Below are 26015 nucleotides of genomic sequence, written 5' to 3' on the forward strand. Positions count from 1 at the left end.
AATTTGTTTTTATTGATGTTTTCACCCTGGGGATTTTATTCCTTTGCAGATAACCTTTGAAATTAACTCTCTGTTAACGTGTTAAATGCTTTAGGTAATTAGATTGTTCCCTGAAAAGCACTAAAGAACACCTGCAGTGTCTTAAGGTAATAACCATCAAACTGTCACAGACTAAGATGACAAGCAAAAATGTTCACAACAAAGGAAAGGAGAAGACAGATCTGGAAAGGAAAACAAAACAGTATTTATAAAATAGATTGTAAAAATTGTTAATGCTAAACATGTGATGTTTGTGCCAATAGAATGAGTCAGATCTGCTTTGAGTGAAATACTGTATTACATGCTGCTGAATGTTACCAGTGCCTGCAGGGACAGTTTGCTAACCCTCCATGAACATATACAGCCAGCTCTTCAAAAGAAATTTCCATTATGTAATATTAGAGCTTTAAATAAGTCCTTTATTTATCGTGTTTGTGCACGATTTGACTTGTTAAACACTTGAGTCATAGGCAAGATTCCTCTAATAAATATCACTACTATATGGGTAAGAAGAGTTTCTGCAGTCTAAGCTATATTAATTGATAATGTGCTCTAGTTATGCTGATTATTTGTTTTTTTTGTTTGTTTGTTTTTTGTTGGGTTTTTTTTGCATTAAATCTCACAAAGCTGCAGTAAGCACAATACTATGGTACATATATTTTTTAAATTCCTATGGAAAGGGTTTTCAGAGCTTTGGGTGTTTTAGTGTATAAGGGATGAGAATTGTTTCCAGAGACCTCAGAGAGAAAAGATCAAGGTGGAGACTTGAGTGAAGGCAGAATGAATAAAGTGACATTGTCCATCTATGCCAGAAGACAGGCGAGGCAATAGATGTGGTTTAATTGGGCCACAACATTATTCACTTCAAATAGCCGGGCGTATCTTGCAATAAATTGTACAGTGCAGATGGTTATCATGTCCTTAATCATTTCCACACAATCCTCAACCTGGTCCCAGCCATCCCATGGCGGCAAAGAAAAGAAAAGAAAAAAAGCCATGGCAGCTCAATCGCGCCGCTCCACTCTTTGGCGGCAGTTTGGCGGCAGGTCCTTCTCTCCCTCTCTTCCTCTTTGGCAGCACTTCGGCAGCAGCTCAAAGAGGAAGAGAGGGACTGAGGAACTCGCCACGAATTCCCGCTGAAGACCCGGACGTGCCGCCCCAACAGCGGGCGGGGTGCCGCCCCTTTGTATTGGCCGCCCCAAGCACCTGCTTCCTTAGCTGATGCTTGGAGCCGGCCCTGGCTGTGCCTCAACTTCCCAAAACCTAAAAGAAGTTCAGATATTTCAACCCCAGGTAGTGTGCCCAAATCCTATTTGTAAGATGCTCTCTTTGTTGTTACCCAGGAGGTACCTGTTTTATTTTTGAAAAAAGTACTTCAGGTTCCAATATTATCAGACTCCAGATGCACCTTTTCACAAAACCCTTAATTCACTTAGGAAAGGACAGATACCGGGTAAAAAAAAACCTTGAGAAGTGGTTTAAAAAAAGATTTGTCCTCATCCTCACCAGGTATATTTTATGATTAATTGAGCCACTGATGGTTAATTGGAACAGAAGGTGAATTCTTTTGCTTCTTTTATTATTTCTGATCCATGAATGCAGTGAAGCTTTCAATGAGTGATTGAATAACTGTCTCTCTAATTTTGAATCCAGCAGGATTCATGCAAAAGCTAGATGATGGCCTCAGTAGAAAACTGCATCCTGAGGTAATGAGTCAATGAACATTTTTATCACTGAGTAGCCAGGGAAGTGTTTTAGCATAGCAACATTCTAAGCGGGGTTTTTACATATGTATCCAAGTAAAAAGAACTAACATGCACTATATTTATTGCCAGTCTGTGTTGCACTGGGAATCATACATAATTTATTTTTCTATTTTATACAAAGAGCAGCAGTGAAAACATTAAGTTCAGTACTTTAAATTCAAATTCAGGAAATAAAAGCTATAGTTGACCATGCAACTTTAAGTCTACCCATGTGTGTGCATTCGTTATGATACAGGGCCTGATCTCACTTATATTGCTGTGAAAAAAAGGAATTCCATTGAAGTGTGGTCACATAGACAGAGTACAGGATTAGCAGTCAAACAACATGGGTTCTGTTTCTGACTCTTCTGTGGGTTACTGTGTGACCTGAAAAAGACACTTAACTTTTCTGGCTTCTAGTTCTGTTAAATGTGGACAATAATGTTTATTATGCCCACCCATATAAGCGTATTGAGATCTCTGGATGAGAATTATGGAAGCATTAAATATTATTATTTGGTTGATATGACTGGTAAACACAAACTTTTTATGATTTTTTGTATATTTAGAAATATTACTGTTTTGTAGCCTCGGGGCCTCTTTGTGTGATGTTGTGCTATACAGTCTACATAGAAAAACATCTTCTATACTGAAGAAGGGCAGGGAATCCTAGATAATAGGAGAAGGTTGTAGACAAAACTACTTACAGAATAATAATATAATCATACCTTGGCAGAATTCACAAGGACATTTTAATCTGGTTGTGAAAAATGAGAGACTAGCTGATTAGTGATGCAGCTAGGTTCATGATCAGTTGCAATAATTACATTTTTAATGGCATGGAAATGCTTCATATTCCATTCATTTAAAAAAATGCAACTGTGCTATAAAGCATCATTTTACTTCTAGGGCCTGAATCTGATCTTGTTTACAGTGGTATAAATGAAGAGTAACTCAACTGAAAGCAATGTAACTGAACTGGTGTATAACTGATGTGAGATCAGAATCTGTCTCTGCTAAGAGTGGAACTAATCAAAAAAGGAAATTGCACAACTGACATTTTGTAATGTATAACAGCAGCAAATTTGATGGGGAGTATTACACAAAAAACTTAACCTTTGGGCAATAAACTTAGGTTCCTCTCATATCCATGATAGCTACACTAGGGTATAGGAAAATGTAGCCGATAAGAGGTGTGTAACAATTTGACAATTTCCTAGTACCCTAAAATCATTTAGTTAAGTCTTTCATAGCATGACTGATTTCTGTCCAGTCATACATTTTTTTACATCATGCAAGTGCAAGTGTAAACTTCTGTTATAAGCAGAAACTGGAAAGGGAACAGACTTCTTTGTACACTGAAATGATATAGGGTAACATTTTCAAAAGCACGTAAGTGACTCAGGAGCCTAGGTCACATTGAAAGTCAATGAGACCTAAGAATTTTTGAACATAGTAGTAGTGTATTGTCTATGCAAGAGGAAGGTCGGATACACAGGCAATAAGAGTATCTTTTAAAATTATGCTAGATAAATTCTTAGGGCTTGTCTATACAGTGCAGCAATACACATTACTGTAGTATGATTTCTAAAACGCACTGACCCATGTAGACCCTGCTCGGGTGCACTAAAGGTTCCCTAGTGTACTTTACTGTAGGGCTGTTTGAAACTAGGGGTGAGGTAGGGTTGTGATTCCGAGCTTGTATGCACATAGTCTCACTAACTCTTATACAGCTAGCTCAAGTATAAATAGTGGTATAGTCAACCTGTGGTGAGTACAAACCCACCGGAAACCAATGGTACATACTCAGCACAGCTAAGCCATGCTGCCCTTGCAGGTACAACCTTGGCTACACTGCTGTTGGTACTCAGGCGATGAGGACTGGTGAGAGTATGTGTATGCAGACTGGGATCACACCCCTATCTCGTAATATAGATGTAGTCTTTGTGCTCACTAGCAATGTCTACAGAGATCAATTAATTCACAACACATTAGTACATTTTATAAATCTCCTCCTTCCCCACCGTAGTGTGCATTACACCACTGTATATATGTATAAATGTATAAACTAGCTCTTAGTAAAGTTACATAAACCCTGGAAATGTGTTATTTTTATCAGTATAATTGGTTGAACATTATTTGCAGGAAACCAAGACAGTATAATAAACTTCAAGTATTTGCATATATTTGGGGCATGACTTTATTAAAGGAATATATATATATTCTCTTTGAAATATCTATTATTCTGTTTATAAATAGAGATTCTTTTTTAAGTTTGAATGCATGTTCTCTGTCTTGGTTTGCCAGATCTGATTTATGGAATAGTTTATGGAAAAAAAGATTCTCATGCTTGAAATGACTTTCATTTAACATTTTGTTTTAGGGATACATCAAAGTAACATTGTATCAAAGGGAATTTCTATCAATGATCAGGAGGTTTGTACATTAATAGACATAAGGCCAGATGCTGATCACCTTATTCACACTGGTGAGCAATTACTCAGAATAGTAATCTCACTTCCATTAATGGGACTACTGTTGTGATTAACTTTGCATCTTTGTTGGTAAGGAGTTCACAGTCTGGCTTAATTTACACCAGTTTTATAGCTGTGTAGCTTCATTAAGTTCAGTAGAGTTACTTCTGATTTATAAAGGAGAGGAGAATCAGGTCCATAGTGTGTACTTGCGAGCCCTCGGTTCCGGGAACTCTCACTGCAATCTCTGGGACTGCCGCCTGCTGTGTTTGCATAAATGTACTCACTATTAGCAGCGCTATTATAATGAATTTCAAATGAAATTGGAAAGATGAAATAGAAATTGTACACATTTTAGGAGTGCTAGCAAAGAAAACTTTTTTTTTTCCTCCAAGCACACAATTATGTCCTTGAATGTGGCACACTACTAATTATTGTTTTCCATTGACATCTTTATGGACTATTTATACATTTTGCAGTTAATATTTGATCAGTGATTTTTTTTTAATGGCACTCATCTCCAGGGTTTTGTTGGCTGTGTCTGAAACAAATTTTTTTTCCCCTGTGATTGGAATGTATTCAAGTATCGCTTGGACATCCTACTCTAATAAACATAATCATACCAGGGTGCAGGCCTCTGAAACCATTGTTTTATTCGTCAGGCATCATATTTCCCTTCAGAAATATCATTCTTGTTTGTGGACAAGTTAAGCGTGAATGGTATTACCAACTATACAGTAAAAATCAACATATATTAAGATATTTTTCCATGACTAACATCCTTGAAGTTGACATCTTCTTGTGACTGAGTAGAGAGCAGCAAGGAATTCAATTACAGCGAACAGTCTCTGTCATTACACCTGTCCACTTCCACGGGAAATGATTTGTAAATTGTGCTTTATTTTTTCATCCCATCAATCTTTTGCCCATAATTGACACTTGTCACTAGAGATGAATAACAAGAGAAAGAAAACATAAAGTAGATGAGTAGCCCACTGGGAAAACAATGTCTCTGTGTTTGGGAGACTTTTCTAAATTGCAGGACCTCTGGGTCAGGGTTTTAATCCAGAGGCAGATGTTTTGCCTTTGAAGAGTCAGTATAAGAGCTGAATCTCAAAAAAAAGGCAGAACAAAAATAAAAAACCTAATTAATATAAAAATATTTCTTCGGTGGAAGAAAACAAACACTGCTAGAGAACAAAAGCCTTTCTGTGTTAGTTGTAAGGCTAGTTTATTATTCTAACACATTTGTAAGAATCTGCTTTGTTCCTGACATGTCAAAACCCATTCGAGAAGGAAAAGTTATGGATTCCTTGGGAAGTGGTATTGTCACTTGTTACACAAGTCAGCATCAGTTCGGCACTGATTGATACCCATGTCAGCAGTCTGGGACACAGAGATGCCAATAATATTTGTTTACCAGATGTCAGGCAAAAGAAACAGGGAAGTCATACAACAGGTCTTGGAGCAGATTCTGGACAGAAATACTTGACAGACAAACATTTAGCTCTTATCTTCATAAACTGTTTTTTGTTTGTTTTATGTCTTTTTGAAGGTTGGAGTTTTTGTTTTGTTAGTTCTTTTGTCCTTATTGGTTTCTGTCCTACGATTGTGTCACTGTAGACAGCACACATAACTGATCCCAGGGCTGACTTACAAAGCTTGATAATAGGAATTAGCATTGAACCTCTTTAATTATTCTGAATACATCAGCAATAACAAACGGATGGGAAGTTACTAAATTATTGCACATCCAATACTAACTAAGGGCATTTCTTGCAAATTTGAAACTGCGTAATTTTAGTAAGAACGGTGTGAATATGATCATATTTAGCTAATATGTGAGGTGGGAAGGGGAATTAATCAGAATGTAGATTCCTTTTAATCTATTTCTGATTCCTAGTTTTTCCTTAATCGATTTGCAGATATATTCAAACAGCCATTCTTACTGTTGCTCCCCATAGATCAGCAAGTAATTTGGGAGCTTTTCAACCACAAAAACAATGAAAAAAAGCTGTAATGGAGTAGTGCAGTCAGCTATTACTTGAGTTTGTGCCTTTTACCATCTACTACTTAAAAATCCCCAAGTGGTTCAGTTTGCTGGTTGCCCCTCTGCCTACAGCTTACAGAGCATTGTAAGCACACAGTATTATATTTATGAGCCAGAAAGCAAAGTGTATCTGAGGAGAAGTTAAAGTGGCTTCTCTGTAGGATGTTGTTAGTGTAAAATAACTGATTTATTTGGATATGTTTCTGTATGCTGCAGCTTGTAAACACAGTGGGGAATTTCTCTGTCATTGATCCAGAGCAATAGGTACTAATGGCATAATACAGTGGTACTCAATAACCTTTTATCACAGGCTGCTTTGTCATGTGGAGACTTAACCGAGGGCCAGAGATATACGCTGTAACAAAAGTGAGAGTGCTGTAAATGTTTGTCCATCTATTTTAAAATATTCAGTTTAAGAGCTGCCATGGTTTCTGCTGCCACTTCTGTAGGTATTACTGTGTGATTTTGGCACATTAGCGCAAACATGAAGACGGATATACACAAATGTTTCAAAACAGACAAACACTCTTAGGAAGAGAGGTAGAACAGATCACTGTCATAAGCTGAGCATCAGTGCCATACTAGAGCACAGGCTATTTTGGTTTGTTCCTGAAAATGCTTTGCATGTGTGTGGGAAATTTAGTAAACAAATAAGGGAAATATTTACACCAATAAAGTTATACAATGCACGCAGACATGGGGCAAGATTTGATTTTAGCTATGCCTGTGTAAACCCAGAGAGACTCTGAAGTCAGTGCCGGCATATACTCTCTGGGTTAAATTGTGGTATTTAGCTACAGTCTAGCATAAGATATGGTGTGGAGCTGCACCATCTTCCAAAATTACCTCGTTGCATTGGGCGGGCGGGGGGGGGATAATTTGCTACAGTTCTTTCGCAGGACTGATAATGGAGAAGTGGGGAGATTTTTATTCTCTCCTTTAACAGCCTCAAAAGGGCTAACAATAATCTAGTCCAGTGGTTCTCAATCAGAGGTACATGTGCCACTGGGGGCACACAGAGGTCTTCCAGGGGGTACATCAACTCATCTAGATACGTGCCTAGTTTTACAACAGGCTACATAAAAAGCACTAGCGAAGTCAGTACAAACTAAAATTTCATACAGACAATGACTTGTTTGTACTTCTCTATATAATGAAATGTAACTACAATATTTGTATTCCAATTGATTTATTTTATAATTATATGGTAAAAATGCAAAAGTAAGCAATTTTTCATTAGCAGTGTGCTGTGGCACTTTTGTATTGTCATGTCTGATTTTATAAGCAAGTAATTTTTCAGTGAGACGAACTTGGGGTACGCAAGACAAATCAGATTCCTCAAAGGGGTACAGTAGTCTGGAAAGGCTGAGAGCCACTGATCTAGTCTTGTCCTAATATTTTCCTATTTCAGTTTCTTTCTACGTAGATCTTTGCATGCACTGTATATAATGGGCCAGATACTGAACTCAGATAAAATGGTTGTAAATTCAGAGCAATTCCAGTCAGGATGGGCTTTGGGAAGTGCGGGACCGCATTTGAATACCCGGCGGCGGTCCGGGTCTTCGGCAGCACTTCGGTGGCGGGTCCTTCACTTGCTCCGGGTCTTCCGTGGCACTGAAGGACCCGCTGCTGAAGTGCCGCCGAAGACCCGGACCGCTGCCAAGTGAGTAAAAATTAAAAAGGCGCCTAAGTTAGGCGCTCTTCTTTGGGGCTCAGGGCCCTCTTAGGTGCGGGGCCCAATTCGTGGGAAAATTCCCTAAAGCAGGCCCTGATTCCAATCTACAATAATCTGCACAGAAAACAGACAGACAATATATATTTGAAAGAGAAATTATTTAACTAAATATATAATAAGTAATGGTATGATTGGTACTTCCATTTATGTTTTGCATTTTTAGGACTGATACTGAATACTTCGTCAATTGATACAATATGCCCTTATAGTTAATATTTCATGTAATTTTACTGTAGCCTAAGATAAATATTTACAATGCTATACAAGCGGATCTGAACATGGCATTACGAAAAATCTACCATTTCTGAATAATTGCAGCATACCTTGGGGATAAAAAAAGTACAAGGCCAAAAGCCACACAAGAAATGCTGTTAGGGTGCTGTACCATTAAAGTGAATGGGAGTTGTGCCACTTACTTCAATGAGTATAGAATCAAGCCCCAATTGTCCTAAGTGTCTTATTTTTGTCATAAAATAAAAGGCTATACTACAAACAGTCAACTCTGTTCACTTACTGGATATAATATTATTATGGCAACACTGATGAGGAAAGCCCAGTTGCATCCATAGTTCCACTATCATTTTATAATAGGGAACCCCCAGTCTTGCAGTATTTATTGTCATTAATTCAGCAGGACTTCTTCGCATAACCCATGGTTGCAGAACTGAATCCCTCATTCCTTAAGGATTTGAGCAATTTTGTTTAATGCAAACTCCACTTCTACATGACTATTTCTTGCCTGGAAATGTTATTTCAAGACAGATTTCTCACAAAGCACATCAAATGAAAAGTTTCCGTGACTGATGTTGCTGGGTGTAATTGCAGTGCATTGATGTACGGGACTTTAAGTCTAACAAATCTTGGAGAAATGGCTGAGTAGCTCTCTTTTGCGGAGTATTTTTATGAAAGCTGCATTTCAGTTGATTTTGTGCTAAAAGTGCCCATGCAATGCCTTACTTGCTGATACACAGCAAACTCCAGCTTCCCATACTTTCAGTTTTTCAGCTGTCATTGTTTTGTTTTGTTTTTTAATTCTGGTTTCAGGTTAATATAAAGAGGAAAGCATTTCATTTCACATCAATCACTGTGCTTTGGAAATGTTATCACATTGTATTGAGGAAAATTCTAGGACTGAGAAGTAGACTAATTTATTTAGCTCAGGATATAGGTTAAAGGCATGGGCAAATAGTGTGTTTAAAAAAAGTGTTAAAAAGGTTGGGTGTAAAGGATTACTTTCTAACACTGATGTTGCAGTTTTCTATCTATAAATATTCATATATATTATTAATAAAGTGCCATGTGGTTGGTTTAGGGAGATGGATGTAACACGTTGCCCTACCGAATGCAATGTTCTCTCCGTAGCAGAGTATTTCCTTGGAATATCCTGCTCCTTTTGACATTTCAGTTTTAATTTTCTCTACAACCTGATCTGAAAATGATGACCAGCTTGAAATCCATATAACTTGAAGGCTTTATCAGCAAAGCCCAGCAAAGTTATATTTCTCTATGGCTAAGATGTTGAAACCCAGTGAAAAATCAATTTTTTCTTGTGCTGAATGGTATATTTGAAGCTCTTAAAAAATGGTGTGCTGAGCGCCTGTCATGCTAGCAGTGCTTTCTTCTGCAGCATGAGTAGGGACATCCACCTGTCAGTCCTGGTAGGCTGTGAGCATTTGATGTACTCTTTGTTGTGTCAGCACGAAGGAAGAAAATGGGAGGTGAGGAACGTCAGAAAGAAGGTTGATAGCAGACATTGTTCTGAAGAGCGTGTGTTCCCCAATGGAGCAAATCATAGAAATAATTAGCTGGATTCTGAGAAATGGTGACTCTTGGGAGCAATGGTGCACTGGGAGTTGAAGAGTGCACAGCACACCGCCCTACCATCAGGTTCCTAGCTGACTGGGAGTGCTGTCAGAAATGTCTCTACCACAAGCTTTGCTATGGAGCCTTCTGCAGTTACCAGTTTACTGGAATGAAGAAATACTCACAGTAGCAGTGTAGCCATAATTCTAGTTCGTTTTTGTTGCTTAGGGTTGTTTGGAGATACGATGATTCTTTTTTCTTTTTTTTTTAGACTATCTTTTAGCTATACCGGTTCTTTTTAAGGGATGGATTAACATGGTTTGACAAATTTTCAACTCACAGAAACATTGTGAATTAAAAAATTCTATTGGTTTATTAATGAATGTTCAGGTCCTTCAGGAGACACTGGGGAGGTGGCTGGGCATGGGTTTAAGGATCAGAAAGAAGCCAGAAATGGGGTCGTGGGGGGGGGGGGAATCAATGAAAACTCAAATACAAAACAGATAGTTTTAAGAGAGCAACAGAGAGTCCTGTGGCACCTTTAAGACTAACAGATGTATTGGAGCATAAGCTTTCGTGGATGAATACCCACTTCGTCAGACGCATGTATTAAGAGAGTGAGACTATGGGGGAAATGACCATAGAGAACAAGAGAGAAAAATTGTAATGGAAAAAAATAAATACAGAGGCCCTGATTCTGAGCTGCATCTCTCAAAAGGAGCTCAGAAAATGCAGCCCAAGAGGCAAGGTAAGGTGGCTTAAAGTCACCTCTGTGCCTGTTGAATTCTGGGACGAGCACCCAGACGAAGTTGCAACAGCCCACATTGTTGCTCTAACTCACAGTGGCTTCCTAGAGGTACCAGTGAACTGCTCTGCGTGCCAGGGCCGGCTCCAGCATTTCTGCTGCCCCAAGCCAAAAAAAAATAAAAAATAAATCTGCGATCGTGATAGGTGGCAGCAATTAGGGAAAAAAAAAGCCGCGATTGGCGGCGGCAGTTCAGCGGCAGGTCCTTTGCTCCTAGAGGGAGTGAGGGACCTGCTGCCCCCAAATTGCCGCAGGTGCCGCCCCTCTCCCTTGGCCGCCCCAACACCTGCTTGTTAAGCAGTTGCCTGGAGCCGACCCTGTTGCCAGCCCAGAATAACCAGGGTAGAACACTTACCAACATCCCTTCCCCCTCCCTCTGCTCTATGTCAGGGGCTTCAATCAGAGCTACAATGTGTCTTGGGGCCATGTACACCAATCTGGGAACAACTTTGAACCATGGAAATTACTGATTGTGGCTTTTCTTAGCACTAGTACACAGCACAGTCTTCCCTTTAACTAGGAAAAGAACATACCCGTGTTTTATTTTGCTTTTAAATCAAATCCGTCTTGGGAGAAAATAAGGCTGCCAGTTAACAGGAAATAGGGTTCACCGACTCAAACTAGTTTTGCACATCTACAATCTAACTTAGAAGGTTTGCAAAATAATCTAATTTTCCTCCCCTTAATTTGTTTTCTCTAAAGGAAAAGATGAAATAATCCTTTTTTTGTCTTAGGCTTTGTCCAGAGGTTAAGTGGGAGCCATGCATGGCACACATTACTTTCCCAATATCCCCAGATAAGCAAGGTTAACTAATCCCAAAGGGAGTAGTTCATATTGCTTCCTTGGTTAAGAGAAAAATAAATAGGATGACCAGTGGAATGAAAAAATTAAATCAGATAGAACCAAAGGGAGTGAACATTGGGAACAATTTCAGATGACCTTAGTACTGTATAATTGTATTAGAATAAGTATGAACATTAACAATTTTGGACATCTAAAATTTTAAATTAACAGCCTGAAAACATTTTACTGGGTGAAATAGAATATGATACATGGAACACAAGGACCCCTCTGAAATTCAGCCAGCATGCTGTTGCTACTCATTTAGACAAAGAAGACAACTAGTTAATCATCACAAAGAAAATTAGACAGAGTAAATTGGTTTGCTGCATTCCAGAGTCTTAGCTACCAAAGGAGTATTTGCCACTAATTAGAGTGAAAATACTCCAAGCATGCAGTTATCGAGAGAGAGAGAGAGAGAGAGAGAGAGAGAGAGAGAGAGCTTGGATTTGGAATGCTTCTACTAAACCATGAAGTTTGTGTGATACAGTTAGATTTTATCAGTTCAGCAGCCTATGTTAAGGGACTTCAACTTTGATTATATTGACTAATGACATAATAGGTTAGAATGAAAATTATCAGGCATGCTTTGAATCCTTTGTTTCCCTGGATTCTCTGAGCCCTCTAATGAAACATAAATAGGTTACATTTTAAAAGATATACTAATGCACAATTAAAATAAAAAGAGGTTAGAAATGCAGAAATTGAGTTTCCTAGAGCAACATTAACTTGGCCATGCAGAGCATATTTTGACTTTTTCGTTATATTTGTACAACATTTAATTTTGAATTAGCATAAATGTTAGAGTTTAATTTGCGTATTCTTTAAATTAAGAGAAGAAAAATGCCCATGCTTAATATTGGAATGGAAAAGGTTAAAATTGGGCTTTGGGTGAAGGAAAACAAAGTTCACTCATTTGCTGCAGCAAAAGGCCCCAGATCTTCTCTGGGTTCCTTATGGATAGAGCCTGAATCCAATGACATCAGTAGGATCAGGCCCATTAGTTGTCTAGAGATACAGCCATCGCAGTGTGAAATGATGCACTATCTGCATATCTGAAAACAAGGATAACTTTTTCCCCTAACTAACGGTTTATGACTTTCAGAATCTCAGAGAATGCAGGAGAAAATCATGGGATCCACAATATTTTTTTTCACTGATGATTTTCTCTTGTTGCTGATATTAACCAGTCATTTTTTAAGGCTTGAGTTTTGTGCATTTCCGTGACAATTTTACCATTTCCCCAGTGCAACAGCCCCTTCTCCTATCAAAGAAGAGAAACTTTATGATATCACAAAAGGTGTGGGTTTCATCAGGATCTTCTAAAAAAAAAAATAGCTGCCAAGGAGCATTCTCAGAAGTGATTTTCTCCTTTGTTGTTCTCACTTCTTTTGAAGGGTGTCATAATTCATGTGTATTCCTGTCGAGCTCAAGTGAATGGAAGCAGAATTCCGTTTTTAGGAGTTGGATCTTCCTGCCTGTTAGCACGCTAATCACATCTTCCTCAGTCTTATTTTCTTTCACAAAGTTATTTTAGACTCCCATTTGAGGCTTATTCTAACAGGCATATGCAACATCTTGGGTGGGTGGGTAACATTTTAAGCCTGGTTGTCAATATCTGCTTTTTCTAACAATGGTGAAACTGAGTTGCTAGTTTCTTCAGATGCAAATACTAGATTTCAGATCCTTCAGTCTGTTCTAAGTGCCCTGATTTCAGGTTGAAAATTTGTGATATTCAAAGAAGGGATGAAATTTACATATTATGTAATTTTATGCATAAAAAAGAGGGTGCGGGGATTCCTTCTGGGAAACCATAATTTTTTTAGTTTCAGAACTACTTGAATAGTCTTTACTGCATCTTTTAAATCTCAGACTATTTCCATCTTCTGAAAGGGTTACTAACGTGATTCTTTTTCTTTGCCCCAGAGCCACCCATTGCCTTTGTTGGTAGTGACTATTTTTGTGGGTGTTTGCTATTTTATTACTTTCCATATGTAGTGGTCACGTCTCATGAATTATGACATCTGACCAGAGCAGTGGATCCTGTGTCTGACAAAGGTAAAATCAATTTTATTTCTAATTTTGATTTCTCCTAGTATGTATGGATCCATTGCTCTGAATAGATTTTCTGGATCTGATCCAACTCTTATGAACAACAGTGGGAATCTCACCGTTGATTTCAGTGGGAGGAGGATCAGACCATCTCAATAACCTTATTCTACATAAACTTGATCCTGCACCATTAGAGTTAATGGGAGCCTTTCCATTGACTTGAATGGTAGTAGGATCCAGCTCTGATGTGCCTGGTATACCATGGGAATCTTTTGTCTTTTGTCAGGACAAGAGGTAACATCAAACAGGGCTAAAATGTCATACAACTGACATTTGCAAAGTGGTTACATTTGGGTAGTTTTCTATTCCACATTGTAATTTTTTGTCTCCACATCTTTGGAAGTACCCATTAAGGGGATGGCGTCACCAGATCCACTTAATGATAAATAAGAAAATCTGCCACCTTTCAGTATCATTAGACAGGATTACCCATACATTATTATTTTTACCCAGAACTTGGATCTGTTGTAAGAGAAATCAAAATTACTTGTGCAAAAACCTTTTCAATCACTTATAACTTAATTATCACTTTATTACCTGACCAATATATTTTTAAATGGGACTGTGGTGTCACACTATTTGCATACCATGCTTCAGTTCTAAAATTCACCTGGTTTTTGTAGTATGTGTATCGAAAGAATGGTGCAGTAGAAAAACATAGAGTATGGGGGTTTGTATTTTTGTTTGTTTGCTTGTTTGGGGTTTTTGTTTTGTTTTGTTTTACCTCTTCACTCTGCAAGAACATACTGTATTAAGTAAGCCTTGAAAATTTCACCCCAAAAGGAAGAAAGTTTCAGAATGTTTTGAGTGAGTGAAAACAAAGGTTTATAATTGAAACAGGTTTGCAGTCTTTACTATGTAGATTTCATTACCAAGAAAATGCAGTCATAAAAGAACATTGCTGGTAATTGTTTGAACGGGATCTGGAAGCAGCCGTTTGAAATCAGTCCGAATATGATAGTCTTTTTGTTTCTTTCTCTTCATTTTTCTTTTCTTTTTTTTTATAAGTGTTGTCAAAACATGTGTAATAAATATTTGGACTCTTAATTTACCACAGGAGATTCATCTGAAAATCTATTTTCCTGGCTTAATTAGAATTCATTTGCTTAATTGTCATTCTGATCCTATCAATTCCAGTTTTGCACTAGCTTGAACAATGCTATCTTGTTGCTGTTTGCACTTTAATTTAGATTTCTATTATGGTTTATGAACAGTAATAAGGTTCTGCTTGAATATTCATTAACTTTTGAATTGTGAACTATGAAAAGGTGCTTTCCTTTACCTTAATGAAAGTGGCACAGCATGGGACTGATCGGTAGTGACGTTTGATTTGAGACATCCAGCAAATTTGCTCATTGTTTATTGACACATCTCGTCCAAACAGCTCCCTCGCAAGTTAGCGAAGTAATGAAAGAGAGAGTGCTGCAGAGGAGCGTGGAGCTTTCCTGGCAGGAACCAGAACATCCTAATGGAGTCATCACTGAATATGAAATCAAGTATTACGAGAAAGTAAGTGCATGTGAAATGCACAGCAATGTGCTGTTTGCATCATGTCATCCCACTCTTCCGTGGGCAAATTTTTATGCCATGGTAATTATACCATACTATTATCTGTTGTGTCATTTCAGGTTGTAGTTGATTTTAATAACCGTCTTCCTAACCCATTAATTTATTATCATGATAGGTTCTGTATATTGTATTTGTATAATACACAAATGAAAACATCCACTCAATAGCTTATCTTGCTTGTTTTTATATGATTACAATAAGCAGAGCTCTTGTTTTTGCAAGAGACTTGTGACTTTTCTATCTCTTATCCCTTGTTTGTAATACGTCTAGGCTGTTGGAAATGTGCTGTTGCGATCAGACATAAAATAAAGCCCCCGATCACTTTTGGTAATAAAATAACCTATGGCACTTTTCCAGAGTTGGGCATGTTAGACCTGATGTCTCAAATCTTGATCCATTTCCCCTGAAATTTCAGTTGGATGAATTATCTTTCACTTGATCCCCTAAAAGCTCTCAATAGTGTGTTGGTAATAAGTGGTTGCATTTCCATGGTGGGTGAAGTTATCCTTGTATATGTAGCATGAACTCCTGGCCCCAGTGAAGATGAGAGTTCTTTTGCCATCGACATCAGTGAGGCAAGGATTTTATCCATAATCTCTAAAAAAAATTTGAATCCTCCAGAATGAAAACTGTTCTATACATGCAAGATATTAATTAGTGCTATAAAGGCTTCTAAAAAAAGGCTGAATTAAGATATAATAAAGGAAGGAGCTCTTTTGTGATCACTGTTGAGGATGTATTTTAACTCCATATCCAAGCTAATAATTATATTTCTTTCAGAGCTGAGTATGTCAAGCTTCTAGGTAACATACAATTAGTTAAATTCATACCAGATTGTATCCAATATCAAATGTCTCATATAGTTTTTTGTGCTGAATAACACAAATATACTTATCTGATTATTTTTACTTGGGTTAGAAAGAAGAGTAAAAGGTAGATAATTGAATGATCATAACTCTGAGTAACTTAGTTTAATTACTCTTATTACAACACTTGTCAGAGAGCTGCATACCTCAATTTTTAGCTTGCAATAAAAATTTTACTGTTTCTACAAGTTAATTCATTTTTTCAGAGACACACAATAGTGAAATTCTACCTTGGAATAAATTATAAGTCTTCATATGTTCATCAAATACTAAATAGTGCTATTTTTTGCAAATAAATGCCATTTTTACATATCCTAAATAGTTTCTTGCCTGTAAAAATCATCACTGGTCTTTGTAAAACAGTGAAAATGCTAGATGAAATCACAAAACTTTTAGCTTTTTGTGAATAAGACTCATGAGAATATGATTTTATTATTTATTCAATATATTTGTGTTGTTTCAGTGAGTTGTGCAAAAGATTTGCAATAAATGTATGAAATTACTGCTATAAGGGAAATATCTGCCAGTCATCAATTAAAATTAAATTAATTAATGAGAATTCAAGACTAAGGATCTGATCTTGCAAATATTCACTCAGAAACTAAACTTTGTACCTGTGAGTAGTCTTTTGAATTCAATGACAGTGCTCACATGCATGTACAAGCAAATGTATTTTAATTTGAAATATGCGTCTGACTCTTGCTTACAGGAACAGTCACAGTTAGATAACTTAAAAAATAAAACTTCCTAAACATTCACCTTGTTTTAGAACCAAACTCATATCAAAAGTTTCTGAGGTTCTGAAATGTTCTGATTTCTGGCTAGGGCTGAAATCTTACAGGTAAGTTTGTTCTTGTGAGATTTCTAGCCCAGTTTTTTCCAAAAATTCAAGAGGTTTTCAAAGTTCAAATAAGCTTAGTTTATGTATTTGAACTCAAACTCTGAACTTCTGGAGTTCTACTGACATTTACAATACTAGAGCTACAGAATTATTCACCATTTCCTGGTATTTCTGCTTCCTTCTCCTCCACATCCCCTTTTCTCTCCATTCCCCCACATACACATACATTTCAGCATCCTTAACCATGCTTATAGATGATTGATTTCCTCTTGGGGAAGATATGAAAAATATTTCTACACTAACTGACATGCTCACTCAAAAGACAGAGTGGACAGACCATGGGAGAAGGCATTATCACATCTTATACAAGAAATCTGACACATCATATGAAATGCTATATTTCAACACCAGGGCTTTGTTGTTACACTGAAACACAGTGGACAGAATTCTCCACTGGTTTAATTGGGCAAAATGCCATTGAAATCAACACAGTTGCCCATATCTACACAGAAAGAGAATTTGGCCCAGCAAATGCCTTGTACGGGTTGCTATCTGAATTGTTTTGTAGTTTCTGATACAGCTTGCGTAGCATTTAAAAAAATAATCATTATGTATAGATATTGCTACTTTTAATATTTTCTAGGCCAAATCCTGAACTCCCTATTCAGTTTTTAATCTGTTTTACCTTATGCAATGGAATCCATGTTAATTTGCCTGAGTGAAATCTGAGTTAATAACTAGTCAAGGACCTCAGTGTTTAGCCCTGATGTTGATATATTGCTATTGGCAATAAAGGGGCAGTAGAAAGCTGTAAAAAGGAAAGCAAATAGCACTGCTCTGATGAAAAAAGAGAGCTTCCTATCTCTTTTGAGGACAGTCGTAGTTGTCTGAATAAGGGGTTCAGGATGAAGACTATTGACTGTGGAACAATACGAGAAATTGTTTTCATTAAATGTAGGAGCTGAATTGTTAAGATACCACTTTAATGTTGTTCCTCAACCAACAGAGAACTTCTTTGGAGTTCACTGATGATCAAACTGTTCATACATCAGAATCTGAGGAAATGAGGCACAAAGCCAATCATTTTATCTCTGGATTTTTATGACTAACAGCATGTGCTTCTCATTTAAATTTTATGTCATTTTAAGAACCCCTCAATGAATGACACTGTGTTGTAATACTCCACAGAGTGTGCTACATTCTTTATGTGGGAGAAAAAAGAAAAGAAAATTGAAATAAACTGCCAGGACCAGTTGTCAGTTGCTTATGTGCAACAATAATGAAATCTGACCTGGAAATATAATTTCATCCTTTGTTTTATTGTTTCTAGGATCAAAGGGAGAGGACTTATTCAACAGTAAAAACCAAGTCCACTTCAGCTTCCATTAATAATTTGAAACCAGGAACAGTGTATGTTTTCCAGATTCGTGCTTTTACTGCTGCTGGTTATGGAAATTATAGTCCCAGACTAGATGTTGCCACACTAGAGGAAGCAACAGGTAAAATGTATTCACGTTTGAAGGCAATTAACATTTTTAGTAGAAAAAATGAATATACTATAGTGTTATCTGAACTAGAAAGGATGGAGTTTGTACTATGAAATCTTATACTTTGGGAAGACATGAATTACTACCATTGTATTTTGGTATGGGTGATGAGCTGCCTATTGTGTTTTACCATAGTTACTAGTAATTATAGTGCTGTAGATAGCCAGGGAAGAATTGTAAGTTATTGGGCTACTCCTGTCTGATGGCCCCATTCTATAGGGAGAAGGGATGTTTGGCCCAAATACTACCCTATGCTCTCCCCACATAAAAGGAGATTGGTGGAAAGAGGGAGGACCCCACAGGACTTTCCAATAATAGGGAATGTGCCTGTACTCACACTTTGCCAGATCATTTAATTTTTTCTAAGTACATAGCCTTCTTTTCCTCCTAACCCTTCACCACCACATAGCTACATATGTTGAGGACTGCAGAACTACAGCAATTCTTCCATGTTTTGTGGGACCAGATGGGAGAGGAAGCAGAAGAGCAAGGAGCCTGAGAATGTTAGTCATTGAGCTCTAGAAACATTGAGATCCCTTACACGAACTACCTACCTGGCAGCTCCACAACTCTGCTGCCTCTAAAACAAAGGTTTCCCTGTTTTGGGTCATCTGCTTCAGGTAGACCTCTCTGCCAAACAGCTCAGCCTGATGTGCAGCCAAAATATGTAGCCTGCGATTGCTTGCAAGGTGGAAAGGCCATGGAGTTAGTATGCTAAATGTGGTATTCCTTTATGCTTTGAAGAATTCCTGTACCAAGATACACATTCAGTGCCTGACTTTAATTGTATTTAGGTATTACAACCATGAGACAGAGGAAGTTCATAGTTAAGTCTTGCCGCTGACCTTTATTTGTTTGAAATAATGGAAGACTGTGAAAATGAAGTTCCGTGCAAATTATAGTACATCCTATTCTTTCCATTTTAGCCAATCTGTTGACAGATTTTGCTTTGAATAGATTTCTGGCAAATAAATTCAATGTTTAGTCCTTATTTATGATTCTCTCTGTTTTAGGCACCCATCACCTTGGTATTTAAGTTCAATGTCTCTAATTTAGTGTCTGTAATCTGTTTCATTTTGGTTGACCAATCAAGAAGAGGAAGACCATGTTTATAGTCCATGTTGTAGACCAGAATAGTCACTAAGATTAGCAGAGATAATTTTAGGAGCAAACATTTTTGGCAGGATCTACAAGTACCAGTATGTATGCCAGTGGTTCTCCACTTATTTATCATTGGGGCCGCATATGCCGCAGGAACCGGGTGGCAGAGCAGCAGCAGCCTGGACCCTTCCCACTGTGCAGGGCCGGCCGGCTGGCTGGCTGCCCCAGACTCCTCCCGTCATGCGGGGCCGGCCTTTAGCACGCAGCGGAGCTGAGCCGCAGCTGTGTGATAATGGGGCCGCATGTAGCCAGTGGGCCACAGGTTGAGAACCGCTGATGTATGCCAACATTTGACAGACCAGGAAAAACAATAGTGTAAATATTCCGTAGGCTTTTTTATGTATCCCATTTTTGACTCTTATAATGAAAAATGTCCGACAGACTAACAATACAGTTACAGTTATCCAGTACACACTGCAAAACTTTGAAATTTGAAATAGGCAAAAGCATGTCACAGGGCAGCTTTCTGTTGTGACATACCACATAAGCTGCCTCATTCCTCAATTTAAAAAAATTGGTTTTCACTTTGAGAGGAATGCCACAGGACACAATTCTCTCTCTCATCAAGAATAAGCAACTTCTCCTCTCTTTTCTTCTCTTCCGTATATGTTCTTCCATATACCGTTTTTCAGAAACGGGGATGGAGGATATTTTAGGTTAGTTATTTGCACTGAATTCTCCTTTGTCACATGTATCTGTACTACTGGCCTTACCATATCATTTGTGGTTTATGTCTTATGTTCCTATAGCTCATGCTTCAGAGCTTCAGACAGCCAACGGCAGCAAGTCTAGTCTCCTGTGGGTTGTAGCACTTTGGTTTCATTTCTGTTGTTGGGTTTAGTGTGTGGCTGCTGGGTGATGTTGGTGGCCTGTGATGTACAGAAGGGCAGACATGTTCTTGTGGTCCCTTCTGGCTTTAAACTCTGTGACTCTATTTCATAATTTAATCTAATTGAGGCTTTGGTAGCATTTAGAAGGGAGACCTCCAAGAAAACTCACAATGCTTCAGTGAGCTGAGTAGATAAATTTGTATGTGACTCCCATCAAAGTGAGAGTATCAGATGGGTAGCCATGTTAGTCTGAATCTGTAAAAAGCAACAGAGGGTCCTGTGGCACCTTTAAGACTAACAGAAGTCTTAAAGGTGCCACAGGACCCTCTGTTGCTTTTATCAAAGCGAGAAGCACACTAGTGTTCTGTAGTAGTGGTGGTGGACCACTGTCAGGGTGACCGGACATCCCAATATTAGGGGCTTTTTCCTGTATAGGCAACTATACCCGCTTCCCCCCATAAAAAGGGTCCCTGATTTTTCACACTTGCTATCTGGTCACCCTAGTCACTCTACTGCTGAGGTGCCATCTTCCACATGATTTCTTGAGCTGGTTCTTGGATCTGGCTGAAGAGATCAGATCCCATGAATGACATTTTTGAAATAGTGATGGTGATAACCCTGGTGTTCAGCATCCAAATTCAGATAAATATATTTTGCCCACCTAAATTTTCCATCGAGTTTCAAATGTGTTTTCACTTATTATCCCAAATTGCTGTGTGAACAGTGGTGCTGTACTCACTAAAACAGATATTATCTTCCATTCTGGATGGCAGCAGTTCAGTACTGGGAGAAGGAGACCCTTTACAAACACAAATTTCCGTGCTGTATATATTTGTATAAAAGGAGTTTAAGATTATATGTAAAGGAAGATACATGTATTCTGAATGTCACAGATCAAAGTATATGAATCATTATAAGTCATTCATTGGTTTGTAGAGACACAAGTCCCCTGGGGAGTGTTATAAATCTACATGATGTCCCTCAAATGATCGTTTTGTCTTTTGATTTCTTGGATATATTTGAAAGATGGTTTAAATCACTTACAGCCAGTGGATCTGAAGAGGTTCATGGGCACTATTTATTCCAGTAAGTATATGGAATATATTGTGCTCCTGAATTGTACTCTTGAGTTCAAACAGAAATAAATAGCGAGCTGGTTGAAAAACTGGATATATTGATATTTTAATCAAAACTTTGATAGGAAAAAAAGGAACTAAATATTTGTGAATGTATGAAGACATCTGTGAAGTAGAGCTACAATCTTCCTGCTTTTATCAGACCACACACTGTTTGAGGGATCTTTCACCACAGACAGAGCATTAGACAGGGATGCCTGTTCTTAGATGGGGATGTACACACTTGAGGACTTCAGTATCAAAGAAAGATTTTGTGGGGAGTAGGGTTACCATTCGTCCGGATTTACCCGGACATGTCCTCCTTTTTGTGCTAAAAATAGCGTCCGGGGGGAATTTGTAAAGCACTCACAATGTCCGGGATTTCCCCCTCCCCCGGCACAGCAGAGCGAGCGGCTGGGAGGGCTGCAGGAAAGTCCCGGGCTGGACTCCGGAGCAGCTGGAGAGGAGCTCCGCCCTGCATTCTGAGCAAGTGTCTCAGCACAAAGTGCAGCCCTCCCCTTTTGCAACTGGGAGCGGTTTCTGCCATGCAGCGTAGCAAAACGGGAGTGAGAGCACTTTGTGCTGATACAAGGGCAGCTCTCCCCTGCAACCCGGTCCGGACCTGGGACCGGGTTTTGTTGTGCAGGGCCAGGGACCGGGTTTTGTTGTGCTGGGGAGCTTAGCCACGTGTCCGGCTCGCACAGAGCCCAACACCCTGTTCTGAGCAGCAGGGTAAGGGGGGGCAGGAGAAGGGGCAGGGAGGTTCTGGAGGGGGCAGTCAAGAAACGGGGGGGGGCTTTTTGGGGGGAGTGGAGAAAGTTTTGGGCAGTCAGGGTACAGGTAGGGGGTAGGGTCCTGGTGGGCAGTTGGGGGGGGGTCTTAGGAGGGGGCAGTTAGGGGACAAGGAACAGGGAGTCTTAGGTAGGGGGTGGGGTTCTGGAGGGCAGTTAGGAGCAGGGGTCCCAGGAGGGGGCAGTCAGGGGACAAGGAGCGGGGGGGTGGGGGGCTGGGAGTTCTGGGGGGGAGCTGTCAGGGGGCAGGGGTGGGGAGAGGGATCGGAGCAGTCAGGGGACAGGGAGCAGAGGGGTTTAGATGGGTTGGGAGTTCTGGGGGGGGCTGTCAGGGGGCAGGAGTGCGGAGAGGGATCGGAGCAGTCAGGGGACAGGGAGCAGAGGGGTTTAGATGGGTTGGGAGTTCTGGGGGGGGGGCTGTCAGGGGGTGGGGAGTGGTTGGATGGGGCGTGGGAGTCCCAGGGGTCTGTCTGGGGGTGGGGGTGTGGATAAAGGTTGGGGCAGTCAGGGGACAAGAGGCAGGGAGGCTTAGATAGTCCTGGGGGGCAGTTAGGGGCAGGGGTCCCAGGAGGGGGTAGTCAGGGGACAAGGAACGGGGGGAGGCTTGGGAGGTCAGGGGGGGCGGGAAGTGGGAGGGGCAGGGGCGGGGCTAGGGCGGGGCTCCTCCCGTCCTCTTTTTTGCTCGCTGAAATATGGTAACCCTAGTGGGGAGCCTGTTTTAACCCTTCTTACACAGGATTCCACTGTGTGTGGGAGGGAGGGGGATAAACTGGGATCAGAATCAATTATTTAATATTCCAGGCATCCAACTGTAGTTTTTAATGAGTTATCTATCTCACAAGCATGCAAAATGAAATCTATTTGGTCTAGAATTAGCATTTCAAAATTATGGGCTCTGATAGGAAACTCTGTCCTCTTCATAACTGTGGCAATCAAGGAGGGTTTAGTGCAAATAACTACTCCATAATTGGTGGTTAGAAGTTTAAGTCCATCTTCATATATTCCCATTATCCACTACAGAGGTAGTCCATTAGGCATCTCCATAACTTTTTAACCCTTTGGCTTGTCAAAGCTGACCCAAATCATAGTTACCCATGACTACCTTTAATAACTTCTCATCCTTATTTAATGCTTTTTATCAGTAGATCTCAAAGTGCTTTACAAAGCAGGTTAGTATCATTATCCCCATTTTACAGGTGGGGAAAGCGAAGCTCAGAGAGGTGAAGTGACTTGCTCAAGGTCTCCCAACAGGGTGGGGTAGAGCCAGGAATAGAACCCGGGTTTCCTCAGTTTCAGAGCAGTGCTCCCACCAGGAGGACCTGTTGCCTCTCTGCACTGTGCATTCATGTGCTCCAGATTAAAGAGTAGACATGTATATGAATAATGAGATCTTCCAGAGTTATATTAGGAAGTTTAGATAGGAAGTTTGAAAAATATAGTTCAGAAAGGGTTTGTATCCTCATTGTTCAGGGAATAAACATTTTCCATACTTAGGAGGGTTAGGAAGAAAGATCACTTATTGGCAGCTTATTCCATAACTGCCTACTGAGTGGTTTCTTGCACTTTCTTTTGAAGCAACTGGTATTGGCCACTGTAAGAAGCAGAGGAATCATGCTGATTGGCTCACCTGCTGCCAAACAGAGCAAAGAATATCTGAGTTTTGTTTCCATGGGAATTCTGGAACAGGAACCTGATTTTGAGGTCATTTCAGTGGCCCCAGACCTGTGGAACTCACAGGGCCTTGGCTCCAGCAATTCTTGTTTAGTTAACAGTACAAATCATATAATCATATATATTATTACTTAATCATATAAAAGTACCACCTCAGATGTATTAAATGAGCCATTGCCACACTTTCTTGCTCTTATCCCTCACTGCCTCCAAATGACTCACTTCCAAAATGCTTTTTTCAACAATGTTGCCTGACATCTGTTACTTGAGTCTAAAGTTCATGGGCCAGATCCTCAGTGGTGTAAATCAGCACAGCTCCATTGACTTCAGTAGAACTCTGTTGATTTACCCTTTCTGAGCATGTGGCCCGCTCAATATATGGTGAGCAAGCCATATAAATTTCAAACATAGAGGTTCCTCAAGCAGGGTGCTTATATCCTCAGTTTACATTAACCTGACATATATATTAACAATAGTAGGGTCACTGAATAAAAAAAAAATGGAATCATGTGCAGATTTCTTGGAATGTAAGTCCTTTGAAGCAAGGATTGTGTTTTCTCTTGCATTTGGAAAGCACCTAGCACAGTGGGTGCATCTGGAAACAAATGATAAATAATGGTAACGATAATTATAGCGATGAAAATGATCCACAAGAGACAAAAACATGATGATTCAGAAATTGATGCACATAGGGCTCCTTTAGGTTGGGTCCAGTCCTAGAAAATAGTTATTGTGTGCTTTCAACTAAAACAGCCTCACTTGTAAAGTCCTATTCCCCCTGGATACTCACTAACTCACACAACATTTCTGGTGAACTTAGGATAGATGCCTTTCTTTTAGACCAACATTATCGTAACATTTAATGTCTGTACAAAGTTTCATGTTACAGAAGAGGTAAACGATCTGTCTGTGATTTATGAGGGTTTATTTAACCTTTGCAGTTCCTTTCTAAAGTATATTTTGAGTTAATCTGTAGCTCTTTGCTCTGTTTGTAGCCACAGCCGTTTCCAGTGAGCAGAATCCTGTCATTATCATAGCTGTGGTTGCTGTGGCAGGCACCATCATTCTGGTCTTCATGGTGTTCGGATTCATCATTGGACGAAGGTACTGTACGTTGTCTAGCTGTCAGCATTTCTGGCCCCGCTGTTGTAGAGTCCTTGGAATTATACCAGCATGTATCTTAGAATCTGTAAATGGAAACGAAAGCAATGTATAATCTAATATGGACAATTTAGCTCTAAATTCCATTATAGGATGACAAATTAGCCCACTTATTTTACATTTGGAAGGACTCCGTTAGTTTAAGAAATTATTTTTGTCTTATAGTAGGTGTCTTCTAAATATTTGCAGCTTCTCTGATCTTTTTCGTTGAAGTGTGCTGTTTCTGTTGAATTGTTCACACATAGAGAACTTGCCATTTTACCTATTCAGCCATTCAAATAACACTTGCATTTGGGGACAAGAGGCAGAGAAGTAAATTTAAGAGCAGCATCATGTCAAAAATACCAGCCTTGTCTCTCCTTCTTCAGACTCTTTAATCTTCAGGCTATTTTGCTCATAGCATCACAGAAAGTTTCTAATAAGGACTGCAATTTTGTTGTTTAAGCCTTTAGGACTCTTCCCAGCAATTATTAGATACAAAAGCCTTTTGATTGGAACTGTTCATGTTTTGTTTTAAAACCTGTTATTGAAAGAATTACAGCTGGGATATTTTTAAAATGCTTGCTGGAGTTAGGCTGCTAACTTCCAAAAATTCCAATCTGGTAGAACTTTAAATATGATGCAGTAAATCATTATTTTCCTGTAAAACTGACCTATTTTATTTAATTTTTTTCAGGCACTGTGGCTATAGCAAAGCTGATCAAGAAGGGGATGAAGAACTTTACTTTCATTGTAAGTGTTTTGCTTCCCCCCCACCCCTCAGGAATTCGCAACCCAATTATAAGACATTTGGACTAGCGGTACTGGAATATAGACAATACCAAAATCACATTCCTATGGGCTATAATAGAAAGGGCTA

The 26015-nt window shown here is 39.2% G+C and overlaps 1 protein-coding gene and 1 long non-coding RNA gene across 4 annotated transcripts in view; one reads left to right on the forward strand and one right to left on the reverse strand.

The window, feature by feature from the left end:
- EPHA7 (EPH receptor A7) overlaps nucleotides 1–26015 on the forward strand; it is a 181685-nt gene that overhangs the window by 132774 nt on the left and 22896 nt on the right. For all 3 annotated transcript variants that reach the window (XM_054022928.1, XM_054022929.1, XM_054022930.1), the window contains 4 exons: nucleotides 14989–15113; nucleotides 18211–18379; nucleotides 24991–25099; nucleotides 25833–25888. In XM_054022928.1, the coding sequence (XP_053878903.1) occupies nucleotides 14989–15113; nucleotides 18211–18379; nucleotides 24991–25099; nucleotides 25833–25888 (459 nt within the window). The remainder of the gene's footprint in view (nucleotides 1–14988; nucleotides 15114–18210; nucleotides 18380–24990; nucleotides 25100–25832; nucleotides 25889–26015) is intronic.
- The window catches only part of LOC128834321 (uncharacterized), a 106304-nt gene continuing 105381 nt past the window's right edge, over nucleotides 25093–26015 (reverse strand). The window contains exon 4 of the long non-coding RNA XR_008444400.1: nucleotides 25093–25182. This is a non-coding gene — a long non-coding RNA (uncharacterized LOC128834321). The remainder of the gene's footprint in view (nucleotides 25183–26015) is intronic.

This window comes from Malaclemys terrapin, chromosome 3, assembly GCF_027887155.1.
Source record: "Malaclemys terrapin pileata isolate rMalTer1 chromosome 3, rMalTer1.hap1, whole genome shotgun sequence".
Lineage (NCBI taxonomy): Eukaryota > Metazoa > Chordata > Testudines > Emydidae > Malaclemys > Malaclemys terrapin.